This window comes from Sander vitreus, chromosome 19 (assembly GCF_031162955.1).
Source record: "Sander vitreus isolate 19-12246 chromosome 19, sanVit1, whole genome shotgun sequence".
Lineage (NCBI taxonomy): Eukaryota > Metazoa > Chordata > Actinopteri > Perciformes > Percidae > Sander > Sander vitreus.
This window is the reverse complement of record NC_135873.1, coordinates 2,868,319-2,888,489: the sequence shown is the minus strand read 5'-3', so window position 1 is coordinate 2,888,489 and position 20,171 is coordinate 2,868,319. Positions and strand designations below refer to the sequence as shown.

Below are 20,171 nucleotides of genomic sequence, written 5' to 3'. Positions count from 1 at the left end.
AAGTTATTTATCAAGCAAACATGTCAAACATTCACCTATTTCAGTTTCTAAAATGTGAAGATTTGCTATTGTCTCTTTTATATCATTGTAAATTGAATATTTTGGGGGATTTGGACTGTTGATTGGACAAATAAGCTATTTAAAAAACCCCACCACAAACACTCACCGGACTCCAGATGGGCATTCTTTCCCCTGATCCCTGACATTATATAGATTAAACGATGAATCGAAAAAAGAATCAACTGGTTTATATATATAATAAAACACTGATTAGGTACACCTAATGAAGTACTCAAAGAAATACGAGATGTTAGTGGAATCCCTAAGTGAGTGCATTAAAGTTCCTCCTTCACTTTCACCACATCCAGTTTTGGGAGGTACATTGTCACAAGTAAAAGCCAGAAGAGAGACGACTGGAAGAATAAGAGGATGAACTTTTCCCCCCACCTCCTCTCCCAGCTGTGCGTTGGCTCTGATGTCCTCCTGCAGTCCCCTCTGAGCTTCTCTCAGCACTCCCAGCTTCTTGCGGAGGCTCTCCATCAGCTGTTTCTGCACGACGGACGGAGAATTTGTTTAAACACCTCAAAATGAAAACAACAGGCCACACGTGTCTGACAGCTTCGCGTTATCGTCACGTTAGTCTGTAAACACCACGTTCCGCTTCCCGGGATTGCTCCGGTGCCGCCGGAAATTCAGCCGGATTTCACTCTTTAATTGTGTTGGAATTCTAAACTCTGGTGGATTTCTGAGGACTATGGTTAACTGCTCCTCAGATCTCTGCAGGGTAAATCCAGACAGCTAGCTAGACTATCTGTCTAGCTAGCTGACTACGACTAAAACAACTTTTGAACGTTCACATGTTCCACCAAAACATGTTCCTTCCTGAGGCTGTTTTGCAGAGGGACCTTAGCACCGCCCAAGACAATTGTGATTGGTTTAAAGCTTTAGTGCTTAACTTTTTGATATTAATGAACGTCCGTTACATTCAAACCGTTGCCAAATGAGTTGATACAAAGCTAATTAAGAGTATCAGCTCCACACAACTCTCTCTGTAGCCTATTTCTCAGTATGACTGTTCAGAAGATTGTGTCATCCGGTGACTTTCGAGCGCAGAAACTCGAGTGAAGATTATTATCTCTTCTGAAGAGGCCATCATGTTTTTTTAATCCTCCGTGGCTACTAGTAACTGTGTGGAGGAGGGGTGCAGGCGGTGCGCGATCACAGAAGGCTTGTTTCATGCGGATGCACCGACAGAATTGTTGTCATTACTTAGAATTCCACATGGGGGAGACAGAAACTACGCACTATAGTTTTAAAGAAATGCCGATAAACCAGAGCACGTTGTTCTTCCATTCCGGAATGCTGTGTAGACTAGCCAGACCCTCCTCCACAGCGCTGTGGGGGAAGATCTGGCAAAGCGAGACTATCATCATGTTAACTTTGGCTGGAAAATATTAAAACATACTGATTGTACAACACTGGCAGTTCTGGTAGCGAGACGGTAGCTGCACGGGTTACCTTGTAGGTCAGCTCGTCATCCTCGTCCCTCTCTCTGTTATCAGTGAAGTCCTTCATCTGCGACAGCAGCTGCGCCTTGGCTGTCGACGTGCTGTAATAGGACGAACAGCTGGAGCTTGCACCGGAGCGCCTGAGGGGGGAAGAGGTCATTTTACTCATGCGGAGATAAAACACAGAGGCGAAGCGATAGAACAGACGCATAGTCGTAAAATACAGTGATTAGAAAAAGTACATGAATAAGAAGTGCAATCAATTATGTGGGCGAAGTGAGGCAAAAGACAAACAAAGCGGCATATGGAAAACATTTCAAATCCACACAAGCAAATACAACTTGAAACTGTAGGAGTTTACTGTGCAGATGACACCAGGAATGAAAGGACAAGCTAATGGTTGCTAGTGACAGAGAAACAAAATTATTTGTAAAACTATAAAGAATATGAAATAATTCAAATCCACCTGATATCAAGGACATAAGGGAATAGAAGAGAATATAAACCTAATCAAAGGTTTGTATTTAAATGTACTGTTGTCTTCATATGAACATAATCCAAACTTAATTTAAAGTATGTTCTTTGACTTTTTTTATGTGTATATATATTTAAATATTCCTTCATGACATTTCTTTTGACACAGAGTTCATTGTAACCTCATAAGATTTAAAAATGTTTGTTTTTCCACATTGAAAGGAGTTTTGTCCACTATCAATAACTCATTGTGGTAGAAAAATGATTTAATAGAAGAAAAACTATGAAGAAATGGTTTCTGCCTTGTCTTGGTTTGGTATTTTGAAAGGCCTCAGTCCTTCACAGTCGGCATATTTTATGTGAGGAGGCTCCGAGTGTCTCAAGGTAAAGATTAGATGAAGACCTTGGAGATTGGCCTGGACCAAGGGTTAAGGCCTTTATAAACAACATTGTTTTGCTTCCTCTAAGATGGCGTGATGATACTGGATTCTGTATGACGTGGGATGCACAGTATAAGGCCGAGTAATTGTATTGTTATTTCAGTTTTGGGGATATCTCTGTCCATGCACACGCGCTGTGCCAAAAGCTTCTCTGATCAAATTTGTGTTGTAATATACATATGTTCAAGCAGGGACAACTGAGGCTCATCGAGTTTGTTCTATTACTCGTCAAAGGGAGGGTTTCCCCACATCACCCATCAACTGGAATTTAATTAAAAGCCTTTAAGTGCCGCAACTTCAACTGTAAGTCCTGTGTTTATCGGTGTTTTAAGCCCCCAACGTCTCCTTCCAGGCAGCGCTGCCTGGAAGGCACTAGGATTAGGCAATGGTTATGGTTAGGGTTAGAGTTAAGGTTAGGGTTAGGTGCCTTGAAGTCAAAGGTCGCAGCGCTGCCTGGAAGGAGACGTTGGGGGCTTAAAACACCATTGAGGAAGTCCTGTACAGTAATAATCTTTCTAGCTCTGAATGTGATTATTCATTCATTTGCGATACATACTGTATATTCATATTGGAAAACATTCTTACTAATGTGTTCTTACTAATATATAATATGTGATATTAATACCAGACCTTTGTAGATAAAATAAAACCACATTTTTGATATGGTTCACCAAATTGTCATATTGTAAGCGGTCTAAAAATTCCCTTTCCTATACTTTTTCCATCATCAAAACTCTCTAGGACTTTCTGTTAAACGTGGCAACAATTACCCATCTGGCACCTGTGTTTGCAAAAACACACCATTTGTAAATGTAACGGGGAGAGCAACAAGAAACCTGGCCGCACGCAGTAAGGTGCTCTGGAAAGGTTATGGGAAACAGGGAGTAAGCTTAGTGACAAGAACAGTTAGGTCTTGTACAAATCAAATGGTCTGTGTAATTAACACACACACACACACACACACACACACACTGCAGCACTCAGGCCTAAGCCTCTCTCTCGTTACCTATCCAAGCTGTCGGTGTTGTGCTCTGTGTTTTGGTAGGCCCCTCTCCAGCTCTCCCTGCCTGACTCTCCCTCACTGCTGTGGGGGAAGAGCTCCTCCAGGCTCAGCCGCTCTCTGCTGCTCTCCCCAGCCTCCAGCTCCTCCTCCACGGAGCCGCTCTCCGCCCTTGTCCTGCCCGACGGCGAGGCCTCGGTAGAGTCCGCTAAGGTGTCGATGTCCGTCTCCAGGACCGTAACTGGCAGCGCGAAGCAAGGGAGCTCGCTGGTGATCGGCTCGTCCACCGCTGGAAGTCCGTCATCCTCCTGGAAGTCATCGATGTCCGTTTCCATGGGGATGTCCAGGTCTGCGTCCAGGCTGTGCGCAGGACTCGGGCTGAGGGTCGTCTCGGATTCTGTTCCTGGTTCGGGGATCTTCTGGGGCTCGATGCTCTGAAAGCCTCTGCTCATACGAAGCTGTTGCTGCTGCTGCTCGTAGTCTACGGAGAAGTAGGACTCAGGAGGTAGAACCCTGCCAACGCCTCCATTTTCTATGACAGGTGGATGTGTTGAGTCGCTATCAACTCGGGGAGATGGGGCTCGCTCCCACTCGGCTCCTGGTCTCACGTTGGACTGCTGTTGGTGAGGTTTCACTGTTACTCTGCCCTGGTCGGAGTTGACGATCATCTCAGATAAACTGCAAAGACACGGATACACTTTATTAACACAAATATAAAAATTATTGGACATTTTTAGTGAGTTTCAGATGCATATATTTATGGATAATTCATATTTTGGGTACCTTAGAAAACACGGAAACATTACATTTTTGGTCACTTGGTCAAGTCAAGAAATGGTGGTAACAGGTGCAACAGACAAACAAAGCTCTTCGGCTAACTAAACAATACTAACCAGAAGGGTGACGAGTACATTTCACAAACTTGTAATGCCTTTTTGTTTTTTTTGTCCACAGATGTTTAGGATTTTTTGAGGTCCACTGTTATTGAGATTATTTTTTATTTAGACTGAGAATTTCAAAATTGAAATTTCAGGTCTCCAGCATGGCTAACAAAGCAGGATTAACACACTTTAATCCCTTCAGAAGAGTGTAGCTGTGGTGGGTTGAGTAACTGTATAAACCTGAACCGTGTGCAGGCCCATTATATTGCGATATAACTGTAAATCTTGGAATTTGTCTATGTGGGCATATATTGTGTATGCGTGCGCTGATGCATGAGTTGATGTTTGTTTAGTTGTGTGAGGAATATTTTCATGCTTCTTATTCGTTACTGGTAACCTGTACTAATGTTTAAGACCAATAAAAAAAGTTTCCAATCAAAAAATAAATCTTGGAATTTTCTACCGAGCTCACCTGCTCGTGCTGTTCTCTGTAGGCGGAGGTGGAGGAAAAGTTGATAAAACCTCCACCCTCTCCTGCTGTCCATACGTGCCCCTCACGTCCCTCTCTTTCTGGGGCGGAGCCACTGGTCTGAAGGCCCTCCTGGAGAACATGGGACTTGGCGGAGTAACAGCAAAGGACCGATCCTGAAACGGAACCTGATTCTGATTGGATGGAGCGTGGGAGAAGGGGTGTTCCTGCATTTGTGGTCGATTCGGATTGGACGAGGCGTGAGGGTATCTGTGTTCCTGGGTCTGGCTGCAGCTGCATCGCGGGCAGCCCTCCGACACTTCCTGCCTCTCTGGAGGAAGACTGTAGGACCTCTGTCTGGACGTGTCGAGTGGAGGGACGCATGAAGAGGAGTTAGTCGAACAGTGTCCCTCTGCGGTGTCAAAGGAGGGAGGGATGGAGTGAGGGGAAGAAGAGGAGGAGAACAGGGTGTGGTGAGACGCGCGCCTGCGGTGAAACTGCTCCCACTTTGGGGGCGGCGGTCTCGGTGGAGGTGGCGTCTTCTTCCTGTTTGGCCGGCCGGTGTTGGCAGCGTCTCCTCCCCTGACGCCGCCTGCCCATTCCTCCACCTCGCTCAGGGTCTGGCTGGTCGTCGCCGAAATCGACGGCGACCAGCGGTGGCTGCTGTCGAAGCGGAGGTCGTTTTCGGACATGGCGCGTCCTCGGAGTGAGAGAGGAGCCGGCGGGGGAGCGAACGCGTACCCGTTGCGATCATCGTTGCCGCCGTCAGCCTGTCTGTGGCCCCATCGACCCTGATGGTGCTGATGATACTGATCAATGCTCTCTGGAGGCCTGGACTCCCGTCTCCAGCTTAAGTAGTCCCTGTGATGTGGACATTATAGTGACAGAGGATAAAAAATAAATAAAAAAAAAAAAACATTTCTTTGTCAACAAACAAATACAGAATAAAAAGGTAGAGATGGCCCGATACCATTTTTTGCTTCCCGATACCGATTCTGATACCTGAACTTGCGTATCGGCCGATACCGAGTACCGATCCGATACCAGTGTGTCATATATTTTATTATGTTATAACAACTGTATACTACTATCCCTGTATGGATGTGATATTATTTGTTGTCAGTCTGGCTCAGGTTAAACTCTTTGTGAAACATGAACAATGAATGCCACAGAACTTTCTTTTATTATGCAGTTTGACAGTTATAACGGAAAAAGAACATAAATAAAACTACTTTATTACGTGGTATCGGATCGGTGCATAAACTCCAGTACTTCCCGATACAGATACCAGCGTTTTAGCCAGTATCGGAGCCGATACTGATACTGGTATCGGAACATCTCTAGTAAAAGGGGCACATTAAAGAAGGCGTGAAAGTGCCCCAAAACTGTTTCTCTAGCACATTAAAGGAACAGTTCATTCTTCATCTTGTTTCTTTCCTGAGAGTAACACCACAGACCTTATAAAGCAGTTGTTTTTTTTTTTATGAGTTTTGAGTGTTAAATCTTGAGATATTTTAAATCTCAAGATGTTTTTTCTAACTTTAACTGTTTCTTATTTCGTGATGAATACCTAAAGAGATAATTCAACATTAAGGGAAATACGTTTGTTTGCCTTCTCGGCTAATCTGTTTTATTGGGACTGTGTAGGATTGGTTTCATCACATTAGATTGAGTTTATTTGGCAACATTTGCAATCAATCTCACAACTGTCAACAGTTTCTTATGTTGCTAAATTTTAAATGGTGCCAAGAAAAATGAAGTTAATTAAAACTGCTCTAAATTTGGCTGAAAAACATAGCAAAAAGCTAGGTTTTAGGGCCTTGGAGGATGTGAGAAAACAGCCGGAGAAAGTGGTTAATTACAGTAAATGTTTCCTTTTTGCATTCCAGACTCTCTGAATGTTTCTGTCTCAGGTCAAATATGAATAGAGGCCCTTCTTTACAAGCCATGCATGTCCTAAATTCCCCCTTTACATCCTAACATGCAGGAATCACCATCCAACCACATATCATTATGGGCACATTTTAAGCATGGATGATTGCTCTGCAAACTTAAGAGCTCATTATAGTCAAATCACAGCCAGGCATGACTGAGTGGGATTTCCGCCGCGTCAGTGCACAATGGGCCGACCCCACCTAATGTCTCCGGAGACTCACTTAGAGACAATCAGAGATGGAGCAAGTGTGTGCCAGCCATGTCAGAAAGAAATATATAAGATACTTTGTTCACATGAATGCGTCTGTGTTTGGACTGTGTGGTTGCTAAAGGAAGTGGCTCACCTCTCGGTCAGGCTGTACTTCCTGTTGAGCTTGGTCGTTTCCTGTTGCCGGGCAGGATACGTCTGTGGAAGACATTTAAAGCCGGTTAATAACACCGAAGGAATGAAGGAAGGCTTCAATCTGTTGCTCAGCACAGGTCCCTGCTGAAGGGAAGTGGGTGTGTTTACTCCACCCTGTCATTTACTGGAGTGGTGATAAGGTTATTTGAGGTGGTAGTTTTTCTAATGGCAAAAACCTGCCTGGCAAGCTCTTTATTTTAGCTTTAATGCTACCAATTATGTTCTTGATTTATAATATAGTCTATAAAATGTCAATTAATAGTTAAAAATACGAAGATCGCATTTTATTTAAATCGTGTGTTTTGTCTGATTATTAGTCCAAAACCCAACTATGTGCAAGACACGACATTCATCAAAATATTTATATTGAGAGTCTGCGACTAGTGAATTTTGGCATTTTGGCTTAAAAACTACTTTTCTGTCAATAAACAAGTCAATTAATCAATTTATTGTTTCAGCTTTATCTTTCTCAGCGCTGTTGTTGCATCCCTACATTTAATTTATAGAAATTCTATTTAAATTTAATTGAACTCAATTACACTTTATAATTATTTAATTCTGAGCTATGCGTGCGTTTGTTTTTCCCTGTCAACCGTATCTAGAGGGCTTATCTGCAGATAGTTTGCTCAGTGGTCGTTGAGTTTGTTAGATTGTCAGACTATTATTTCCAAAGTCAAGAATGACCTTTCACGCTTAAAAAAAAATTCTTTAGTAACATTACTGCTGTTCTTATTCTTATAAAACACAGATGTTACATTTTTATTTACTAAAACTTCACACTGAAACCAGTTTAACTTGATAGATAAATAAATAAACAAACAAACAGCAATCCTTTAAGTAAGGGACTGAGAAAGACTGAGAAAACGGTCTCTTGTTGATCCAAGAAATAATGCTCATTATGGCTACAGGATACGTCTGCACAATGCATTTAACCTGGTTTATTACCCCACCAGTGGAATGCTGAACAAACTCATTGCACTCTCATTAGGGTATAGATAGGGCAGTAGACACACACACACACACACACACACACACACACACACACACACACACACACACTCTCTTGTGCAGAGGTATTTTCATACTGTCTGCGATGCAAATCTGAACAGTCAGATGGTATTTTTGTTGGAATGGTGTGACGTGAATTTAACATATTTGGCCGTTACTTGCTGTCAACAGAGAATAAAATCCATAAAACTGATAACGTTGTGATAAAAACTCCACACCACAAGTACCTGAATGGCCCCTCTGCACTGGTGAATAGCTGGAATTGCAACATCTACTATTTGTTTTTGCGGAAACTCTTGTCTATATTCCTTTAAGTAGACATTCATAAGAAAAGTCATCACCATGCAACATACATAATTAATAATACTGAAGTAGTGCTGATCTAAGACCTTTTTCAATTCACATAAAATGAATTTCCATGTAGTTAATACAGTATATCTTGTCCTGGTTCAACATATTGAAAACCAACATCTGAGAATAATTGTGTAACTAACAAAACATACACTGTGAATTCAATTTATAAATTGTTTATATGCTCCATTTATAGTTTAATCAGCATTATGCACGCTATGCTTTCAGCACTGACCTTTATAAAATGAATGTGCTTTGAGAACATTGCATCAAAGTGGGGATTTAATGTTCATATAATGAGAGTAAAAAATTAATAAATCTAATAGTCTAATTTTGCCAACAGCAATTCAACTATTTCCTAACCCATTGAGAGCCCATTGAGTGACAGACCACGAATAATAATAATCATACTAACAATGATAATAATAGCAGCAAGTTACATTACTATTCACATTCTGTGTCCTTCCTCTGTCCAAAACAAACACATAATGGAGCATGAAAGCAAACAACGTAATAAATGAACCTGAATTCCTCATTTAATTTAAAATGGGAATTGTTTGAATTTTATAGTGGACAAACACGTAGGCCCTGATATGTATACGTTTCCCTTTGTGTCTGTACATTGTCTTATTACAGCCTCGTAGCCCATCCAGCACATCTGTTACCATTAAAAATATTGGACGTCGTCAGCAGCAGACATAAAAAAGAACTAGGGGTTATCGCTGTGGCATCAAACCACCAACCATTCATTTAAAAGGATCCCGGCATGGAGGGAGCCCCCCTGAGGCCTCAGCATGGCAAAAACCATACAAAAACAACAAAACAGAACTGCTGAACTGAAAATACATTTAGTCCAAAGCAAATGCCAGTTTGGCGTTGCTCAGTGTCAAGCAATAAGGTTACTAATAGGTACAAGTTCACAGGAGTGTCAAACATTCAGACGAGAGGCTGCACCCCCCGCCAAGAGATTCCAATCAATTTGTGGTAAAAGATGTAACCCAACGCTGCTATTATCGCTGACACGAGTGTCGGCCGCTGTTGCCCAATCTCCCTAAGTTCCACAAGCTATTTGAATTTTCAATGAGATTTCAGACTTTGACTGCACGCAGGATGCGAGATTTGACTTCAAACCAACCGTTCAACCACGAAAGGACTTGGAGAGAGTGGCCACTTATAGCGCCAACATCCAAGAGTGGCCACTTGATCCCCTTTCTTGGGCTGGTTTTAAAAAACCAAGATCGTTTTCAGTCTCCAGTGGTCATTTCAGTTTAGTCCAAAACCACAGTCTGATTTCAGCAAGCTGCAAAGTTTATCTTTGACTCTGAAAGGCGTTACTTGGTTTCAGTGCTTTTGGGACACAGGCTGGTTTTTTTTTAGCTTAGCAAGCCTGTTGCTGGAAATCTGTTTGGCTCGTAAACATACATGTAAATGGAGGCAATTAGAACCGCTAACATGTTAGTATCTCCACACAGATTGATGCCTTGAAAAAAATAATGTTTTCAGGTCTTATGAATGTTGCTTTAGTATAGGACTTTCTTTATCAGTAATGTTGTTTTGGTTGTAGCCCATCTAGGCCAGTGTTTAACAATTTGAAAATTAAGCTTTTTTACCTAAAATGAGTGCTAGTAAAAGTTTAACATAAGATAAAGCGGGGGTCAAAGTGCAGACCAAAACCACAATGTCCCAGAAACATCGGAAAGTTATAAAGATTGTTGGATGCAGCCCCCCCCTAATTATGAGGTTAGAAAGGTGCAGGGGATTGCGTTTAAGATGCTGTTTGACCAACTGACAAACACTTCAGTTGAAGCATACCAACCCCTATACACAATTATTAGAATAATTACAATAATTATGCTACTGACACATAGTGACATTAATACACAATAAATAAGTTCTGGTTTGGTCTATCTAGCAGAGTCTCTGAGTAAGTACATGTAGGTACCCCCATAGAATGCTTGGCCCAAATAGCAACTGACCGATACTTGAACTCAGTCCTGATCACTATCATCCACTCTTCCAGCCCACATTTCACTCTCTGTCGCTTTTTGTCTATATATCTGACAGAGTCAAGTTTATAATCCAGATCCAGACTCTACTGAGAGCTAACCTGGCAACCCCTGACTCCTTAATGACCCATAAAAAGGCAGTGTGTCTTTCATGAAAGGTAAAAAACAGAAGGTGCAATATTTCCGTGTGTGTTCATGAATATGTTTTCATGCATTTTTGAGTGAGAGCAGCACTCTTACCTCTGTAGGTGTGTAGCTCCTCGCTGTGTATCCCTGGTGAAGAGGTTGCTGGTTCTCCATGGGCTGGGAAGGGGTATTGACAGGATAAAAAGCCGATCGCGGGACTTGATTCTGGGTTTGGCTATTGGAGAACGCCTGAGTCTTTGGCTGGAAGTTGTGTTGGAAGTCAGGATTTCTTTCTTTGATGCTATATAACTCCTGATGTGAGGTGAGCTGAGCATCTTCTTCCCTTTCCTTCTCTCTTTCTCTCTCCAGCTCTTTCTCTCTGGCCCTCTCCATCTCTTTTTCTCTCTCCAACTCAAGCTCCCTCTCTCTTTCCCACTGTCTCACCCTCTCTTCTCGTTCCCTCTCCCGCTGAATCTCCCTCAGCCTTGACCTCTCCATTTCTAATTCCCTCTCCTGCTGCCTCTCCCTTTCTCTCAGCCTCTCTTCCCTCTCGCATTCCCTTGCCCTCTCCTCCCTCTCTCTCACTTGTTCCCTCTCCTTCTCTTTTTGCCTCTCCCTGCTGGTACTCACAGACAGACTCCTGGCTTCCACAGTGTTTGGAAGCAGGGCGCTTTCCTGCTGAAGTCCTCCCTGGTAGGAGTATCGTCTTTGGGTTGAGTGCTGACCGAGCTCTCCTCCCTGGAGCTCCGGATGGTGGGAAGGTTTCTTCTGCCTGCGACTCGACAGATTCAAAGCATTTGGCCCAGACATACCCTTGCTCGTCTCCTCAAAAAACTTCATTCTATCTGCAAACGGAAGGATATCTGACTCATCCATCCGTGAACAAGAAGAGGAGCGACTGTATGAGGACTTGGATGAGGAGGTGAAGACACAAACCCCATGCCGGGACCCTGTGACTCCCAACACCTTCTCACCCAACACTCCACACCGGCGTTCTGGTTCGGGTTGGAGTTTATGCTCTGGGGTCCAACGCCAGCGGCGGGCTTTGCCAGCAGGGGCTGGTTCCTCCACAACTCGGACACTGACACCAAAATTAGGCACTCCTGGGTCCAGAATCTGGACAGACCTGGATAGGTTGCTGTTTTGAGTATAGGTTGTTGACTGAGTCTGCAAGACATCATGGTTTGATTTACTAGAGATGGTTGCTCTCTCGACTGGTGCTGCGGTGCCGGCATCTTGGGGACTAACGTGCGAGTTATCTTTGGTACTCCTCTCCTGGGCAGGCAGGTCTGGGTCTGCCCCCTCCTCATTGAGGTCTGGACCCTCTTCCTCCTGGACAGTTTCACCACTACAGAGCAACCCTCCTGGGCCACGGCTCCTCTGTAGCTGGGCCTTTTTCCTCTGGATCTCATTGCGGAGGTTGGTAGCAAATCGTTCGCTACGACGACGATTCCGACGATGGTTCCTGGACGCGTTTGTCCTCTTCATGTCGGTCTCTCCTGCCACACCCTCCTCACTTTTACCCCCACTTCCTCCTCTATCCACTGCTCTCTGCTCCTCCAGTAAGGTGTCCATACTGGCAGCAGCACTAACAGGCTCAAAATCTCTCTCTATTATCTGGTCAGAGCTCAATCTTCCCTGGGTTGATGATCCAGCCGGGTCCCCCGGTACGCTTACAGAGCGTCCCCAAGGGTGGTGATGCTCCATTGGTGGAAGGGACCCTCCATTTACACCCATTCCTTTCAGCCTATCAATTGTATCTCCATCATCCTCATCCCCGTCCAAGAACACAGACCCTGGGGTCGAGCAACGGCTGCCTCCCCATTTGTTTGATGGCGCGTGGAGGTCGTTCTGAGAAGCTTCTTGGTCTTCCTTCGTGGGCTGGAGTGATGAATGGGACCACTGGCTGCTACAGGAGGACAAGGAGGGATCAGAAGCGTTTGACGGATTGTGAGGCTCCAATGAAGAGCCATCACTGTTAAACTGCAATAACTGAAGTTGTGTAGCGAGGAGCTTATCTGGGGCGCTGTGCCGGTGAAGCCCCGTAGAGGAGTGCTTGTTCTGCGAGTGAGTTACATGAGACTCCTCTTGAACCTCCGTGGAGGACGCCGCAGGTAAGGAGCAAGGACTAGAGGAGGTGATGGGGACTAGGGAGGCCGTCGCTGGATCAGAGAGGTGATCTGAAGTGGTCTCTGAATTGCAGTCTTTATTTGCACTCGTATCACATCTGATATGTCTAATGTCTTCAGTCCGTCTTTGGATATAGTGCGAGTCTAAGGTATCCTCTTTGAAATTCCCAGTTTTGTCACCTTCTTCTGGTGCAGCGAAGCCATTATGAATTCCTGATTCAACATTCAAAGAAGACCTGTTTTCGTCATGATAAAAAGAAACACTGGAAATTTCAATTGGAGCGGAGACGCAGCGTTTGTTGGCGGAATTAGGGCGACTCCGAGTTGCCCTAAAACTGTCCTTCCTGGTTGGAGGCTGAGGAGGGTTCATCTTTCTCTCAGCTCCTCTTTCTTCATTTTTTACGATCTCAAAGTCTCCTCCCCTCCGCTCCTCCTCATAACAGCAGGAGGAAGGCCTTTCTTTTACCTCAACAGGCGTTGGTCTTGGCCTGGTCAGCGACCTGGACTTGAGTACAATAAGCTGCATCTCATCCGGGGCCTCGCCATATGAACTCCGCAGGGTTGAGGTATCACCACCAGGGTAGCCTCGACAAGCTGGCCCCAGGCTCTGAAGGAGGTTGTCCATGGAGCAGGCGTCACCGCGCCTTAGTGGCACTGTGGCGTAGTCGGATGTGTTCGAGCTGGCGGAGAATGAGCTGTAGGCAGAGTCTCTGTTGTTGTTGAAAAGGGTGGAGTCAACGGGGGAATTCTGGGAGTCAGAGTACTGCTGTGTGGTCGGTGTCGGTGTGTCCAAGCTCTCCATGGAGCCCAGGGAACTGCTTCGGTCTGTGGAGGAGTAAGGTCTGGACAGCTGACCCCACTGCAAGGATAAGTCACTGCAAAGACAAGGAGACCAGAAGATCAACTCAAGTGTTAATTGTTAGCCGATCTTCAGACAAAAGAAGCAAACTGACCACACATTGTTCTCTGGGAACTTGTATTTGTTATTTTTCTCTGACATTTTAGAGTCTATTAATCGACAAATGGAAACTACTTTTGAAACAGTGTGGAGAAAAAAAAACCATTTAGAAACCACATACAACAAGTCATCTTTAATTTTTTTAAGTGGCAATTTTTGATTTCCCCCCCCGGGACCTATACAGTATATTGTTCTGGAATACAACTTTTGATCTGTACATCTGGGGAATCTGTTTTCTATCATTCCTAAGCTGAAGATCCACGGCTGGCCCATGTGTTTTTCAAAGACCGTCGGAGGAAGCCTCTTAAGGCGGAGAGGGATTTCCTTCTCATTAACTCTTACTGCCCGGAGTCAAAAGCTCTAAGTCATCCCCTTGAATCCACTCTTCCTCTTTCATCCCTTTCTTCCTCGTTGATTCTTTCTGTCCCATCTCTTTTACATCAAATGTGGATTCAATCCAAAATGAAAACCACTTTTTGAAACCTACTTATTAAAATTTGATTGACTAAAATGAGAACAAATTTGTTTCCGTTTACTGGATAGGTCAGTTAGGCTTTGCATTGATTACATGACATGATGTTTAAAGAATAGACCGCTCATGCTTAAGTCAGTACTAACCAATATTTCGTTTATACAGCCCAAAATCATAACTTTGATCCAGAGGGCTCTACAATCTGTTTACAAACACCTGTTATCCTTGTTTATCAGTGTTTTAAGCCCCCAACGTCTCCTTCCAGGCAGCGCTGCCTGGAAGGCACTAGGATTAGGCAATGAATATGGTTAGGTGCCTTGAAGTCAACGGTCGCAGCGCTGCCTGGAAGGAGACGTTGGGGGCTTAAAACACCATTGTGCGTTATCCTTAGACCCTTGATTCAATCCTCAATAGAAGCAGAGCAGGGATACCTCTTCCACAACTGCACACCATGCAAGCACAATGCCAATGGTTTGAATCTGACCTGTGACCTCTGTTAGACATTACTCTCCTCTTTCTGTTTCCTTCTACTTCTAACGGTATAATAATAATAATAATAATAATAATAATAATAATAGGCAAAAGAATGTAGTAACAAAAAGATGAAAGTAAAAAAGAAATTTCCCAACAATTTCATTTTTTTGGAAAAAAAAAACACATAAAACAAAGTGACAGGGAGTTATTTTCAGCATAAGAAGAGCTTAGGGAATAGGGGTATCGATACTAGCTCCAGAAGGTAGGGGCACACAGTGTTTTTTGTGCTTGGTTGAAATCCAATCCGTAAAGGCTGCAACAAAACTGTAATTTTTGTTTTATTGTGGTATTTCTTTTTCCTATAAAGAGAGAGTGGTCACTCACCCTTTGTATTGCTTTGCTCTCTTATTCAAACAATAGGGAAAGTTGCCAGGGAGACTGCGGAGATGTTACAAAAGAGACATTTCTAAAGGGCTTTGATCTCAAACCAGTATGGGGAAACAACCAGCAGACTAGCCTTAAGCTGTTTCTGTGGTATTTATGGTTTACAATCCATGCAAAGATTTGAAAACCAATGGGTTTTGTTTCTCTTATAAAGTATTCTACCACAACTTAATCCTATCAAAATGTGATTATTTGCTCATGTAGTCAGATATTTTGGTGGTCTGCAGAATTTGTGTAGGTCATTTATCTTTCTATTCACTCACCATTCTGCACTATGTAAATAAAATCCATGACATTTATTTTTGGAGCATACAAGGGGTTCTGCATGTTTTAGCCCATTTATTACAAATCATGTATGTTTCATATCACTATTTTGCAAGTGATTTGTCTGTGTTTAAGAAAATAATGGAATTTGTTTGGCAACTGTTTTCATGAATTTCTGCACAATATGAGAATCAATAAGCAGACTCTTGAACGTTTCTGAGCTGTTGAATCTATTTCCGTGAACATCAAGTCTAATCAAGTGTTTGTTGTAAATATTACATTATTACAGTGGAAACTTTTCTCTATCTGCACTTAAACTGCACAAACACACACCTTTAATGTAACACCGACAGACATCAATACAGAATGGATGTTCACTGTCGAGGCTTGATTACCAACCAGGAAAAGCAGGTGACCAAAAGTCCGAAGTTCACTGCATGGCAGTTAGTTTTGGTAATGGGATTAATTGCAACAAATTCCTTGTGGAAATGTAATCTATAAAGTACATTACCACCTAAAGCTAGTCCTACATCATTAGCTAATCTAGTTACCTGGTCTTGTAGAGGGGTCCTGTGTCAAAATCTATCTTTAAAACACATGCTAAATATTCCTACATACAACTTTGTTTAATGAAATTATGGAAAATTAATGAACACAGAAAACCTGGCGGTAAAAAATAAAGCTGCTATGTGTAGCCTACTATGTGTACTGTACTGTAATGGGAACTTGAAGGTGACCTGGTACAAATACACTACTGCTTCAGCAAGTTTAAAGAGTCTTTTACTTGATTTTCATATCGTAAAGAAATGAATGGAAAATAACTTCTCCCTGGAAAGGTATAAAAAAGAAAAAACATACAAAATTCTTAAACTGTACAGCATGCATTTGTAAATGCTAAAGTACATGTGATTTGTAGTTTAAGAGCAAAAAGTCGCAACGCTGAAATGGCCCTTTAACATATTATACAAAAGTTTCCAGTCGGAAGAGTACACTGTGGGAAAAGTAGTTATCTGCATGAGAAAAGTGTCTCTAAAGGAAGTGAGCAATGAATGAGAAAGGAGAGGAGGCTGTATAGATTTGACCTGGGTGACAGAGAGAGGACGAGAGGAAATGAGACGGGAGCTGGATAGGAAATGACAGTCACTCTTGCCCAATCAGACGGCAATGTGGAACATGTGAGTGTGAGGGTTGACAGATAAACCAGCACACATAAACAAATACTGTACATGATGGTGTGTGTGTGTGTGTGTGTGTGTGTGTGTGTTCAGACAATTAATACAGACACACACTTAGACATATTTTATCGGCTAAAAGCTCAAAAGATAAGCAGAAAACTGGTGTGTTTTTCCCCCCCTCAAAACACTCACATATTTGTTTTAGTACTTCCATAAAAACACACACAGATGCAGACTGTACAGAATGTCCCTCTCTTTCACACAAACACAGTTTATTGAATGTCTTCCTCTCTTTGTCCACATGTTCTGGGAGTCACATGCCATTGTCCAGAGTTATGCCGGGAGCTACCTCCACTCACTCACTCACTCACACACACACACACACACACACACACACACACAGCTATCTAATCCGCATGGGACTATTACATCTAATAGTGGTACATTATATCACTGATTCTTATCACAAGGAGAACAGTACGAGGCTCTGACGTACTGTACCATGAAACTGACTAACAAAGACTATTTTTAATGTGAGTCAATATACCGACTGCAGTAACTTCCTCTTTCCATTAAAGGATTACAGTTTAGCTGTGTGAGATCATACTGTAATACAAAGACTACTGTACTTACATGCCTTCTTTTTATTTAATTAATTAATTAATAACTTGGGTCTTCCTTTGGACTGTTAGTTGGTCAAAGAAGCGATTTGAAGACCTCACGCTATTTCACTATTTTCCCACAGTGACAACTTCCCAGACTCATTTTCAACAACTTGTACTAAAAGTCAAGATCAATGCATATCAGCATGATGGCTTTTGTCAAAGCCACCTTACTTCACCTTATTCAAACATAGATAAGACCTTTTACACTTTTAGATGTACGTTGGAAAGGCCTACAAATGATAAATTGCAGAAAGATTTTGCAACTAAACGAAAAACATCTACCTGGCCCCCAAAGACAACAAAGAACAGGTCCAATTGGTTATCACTTTGGAATGTTTAAATAGAAGCCCAAATTAGACCAACGGGCTTCCTGTGTGGGCAGTGTTGACATTAGAACACAGTGATGTCACCCGTTTCCTGGCGACCAAAATCCCCGGCAATGACTTGGAGCCAATGTCTATAGAGTCATCGGCTCAATGCGTATGATTCAAACCTACAGCATGACACACTCGCTGTGTGGTTAAATCTGAGCATCAGCCAATTTGTTTTTGTTAAACTGAAACAACTTTAAAAGCTGGATTAAGGAAGTTGGCCAGAAAAAGAGAATATATTTAGGAGCGCATAAATAATCACAATCGCTGGGAACATTTTGCACATACCTGTATGAAGTGTCAAATGAAAGCTGAGAGAAAACCGACTTAACAGGAATTAAAGTTGAGTTTTTATTTATTGTCATTCAATAAAAATAAAAATAAATGTCTCTTTTAATGCAAAGTTTGCTTTAGAGATGTCTGCCATGACAACTTTATAACAATCATCAGGTTTGTTTTTGTAATAATATAGTGTTATTTACTGTCAAATGCTCTTGTGAAGTGTTATGAACTATTTCCTTGAACTTAAATAAAGTTGTAGAGTTTTGGAAGATTCATTAGGATATAATCGTAAAAGTGTTATAAAATGTTCAAATGTAGAAACAGATGAGGGCATTTCTGTGACTAAAAAACACTAAAACTAAAAAGAGATTGAAACAGAATAAATAATGTTTTTATTCTATCACTTTCAGTGCTGTTAAATGTTTTCAGCATTGTGTTGTTACATTTGAAGATGTTATAACACTTTTTTATTAGATGGATAGATCTTTCTTGTCCCAAGATGGAAATGAAGCTTCTTCCACTTTACAAGAAAATTGATTTAATTATTCAGAACACAATGTAACACCTCCATTACATAAAGCCTAGTATGACAATCCACTTCTCACCTGTTGTCAGTTGTGTGCCAGGGTAGTGTGTACGGGCCGGGGTGGAGCTGCATGGCAGACAGAGGGGGAGGAGGGGGGAGAGGAGGGGAGTCGACGGGGGGCAGGCAGGGTGGAGGAGGAGGAGATGGAGGAGGGGGAGGGAGGGGCTGCTCCGATAGCTTTGCCAGGTGCCAGGAGTGAGGCCTGATGGAAGGAACGCTGCGCCTGCGGAGATGAGAGGGAGAAACTCAGGTGAGGATCTACGGCAGCAACAAACCATCACGGCGAAAAGGAGTTTACATGCCCCATTATAATGCATCACATAGACAATAATGACCAAAAATAAATGCACTTCTGGCATGCAGAACGTGTTTTGTTGTCATTACTTACAATTCCTCATGGGGCGACAGAAACTACGCACAATATATTTATTGGTATTTGATAGTAATTTTGGAGGCTGTAGTTGTGGTTGATGGAGCTTAATTACTAAAAAGTGTAAAATATTCTCTATCCTCATTTATATAGTAAATCAGGTGGACAGAATATTAAAGACACTAGACATATTTCTGATTAGATATATATCTAACCAGAAAAAAAAAAATGATATATATATATATATATATATATATATATATATATATATATATATATATATATATATATATGTGTGTGTGTGTGTGTGTGTGTATGTATGTAGGAGTTCATTTTCTGCCTTCAAATGTAGTTGAAGACACATTTAGAGATTATTTGTTTTATAAGAGATTATTATTATTATTATTGTTATTTGTTATTGTTATTTGTTTTTGTTTTATTTCATTATTATTTTGTCTTTTGCATTTACAACCAGCATTTCTGTTTGGAAGTCATCATTAAACTAAATATTATCATGGATTGTATTCTACCAGAGCATTTCTATTGAGATTTACAGTCCACATCCAATTTACTTGACTAATTGAGATTTTGCCCAAGTATAAAGACGCTGCTGTGGTGTTTCCTGCATGAACCCTTCCGGTCTAATATAAATGTGCAACATAGTTAAATGAAGGTTGTCATCATTTTCCCCTGAATGTAATTTCCTTTTCATACAGGACGTCACTTTTTCCATTTTGCAACCTCCTCTTGTTTGACTACTGGATCATTTTGACCACAATTCGAACATCGTTTTTATTTGTCTAAATACGATGATTTATCCAGAAACATGGCTAAGATGACGTCCTTATTTGTAACCACAGCTGTAAGTGTCTCTGAAGATCAGGGCTCACATAAAACATAGACCTACACAGCAGGGGTACCTCGCCAACCCAAATTCTGCGGAAAGAGCTTTCTCTAAAGTCGTTTGCCCTTCCATTGGGCTGCCGTTAAAAAACTCATCTAACATGTACAGTAAGTTCTCGAGTTTGATCCAAAGCCAGACATTCCAGTGTATCCCATGATATTCACTAATTCCCTTATACAGACTTCCGATCTCATATGCGAGCCAGACTCAATTCAACCCCCTGCAGACAGTGTGTGTGTGTGTGCATGAGTGTGAGACAGAAAGAGAAACAGAAAAAAAAGAACTAGAAACAAGGATAGAAAGAGAGAAAGCACAGTCAGGTATAAACGTCCCATTCTCAGAGTCTGAATAGATCATTATGTGTTTCAGATTAATACACAGTTGGGGAAAACTGCTGCTGAAAAAAAAATAACAACGTATAGAGCATGAAAAAAAGAAACGCTGTTGACTAGGCTTGACATGACTCAAACTTGTTT

At 42.1% G+C, this 20,171-nt stretch overlaps 1 protein-coding gene across 2 annotated transcripts in view; it reads right to left on the bottom strand.

The window, feature by feature from the left end:
• Positions 1-20,171, bottom strand: part of shroom4 (shroom family member 4) — a 69,934-nt gene that overhangs the window by 6,199 nt on the left and 43,564 nt on the right. For both annotated transcript variants that reach the window (XM_078275543.1, XM_078275544.1), the window contains 7 exons: positions 18,441-18,644; positions 10,716-13,605; positions 7,052-7,113; positions 4,776-5,633; positions 3,429-4,100; positions 1,519-1,648; positions 448-549 (listed from right to left, as the gene is read on the bottom strand). In XM_078275543.1, the coding sequence (XP_078131669.1) occupies positions 448-549; positions 1,519-1,648; positions 3,429-4,100; positions 4,776-5,633; positions 7,052-7,113; positions 10,716-13,605; positions 18,441-18,644 (4,918 nt within the window). The remainder of the gene's footprint in view (positions 1-447; positions 550-1,518; positions 1,649-3,428; positions 4,101-4,775; positions 5,634-7,051; positions 7,114-10,715; positions 13,606-18,440; positions 18,645-20,171) is intronic.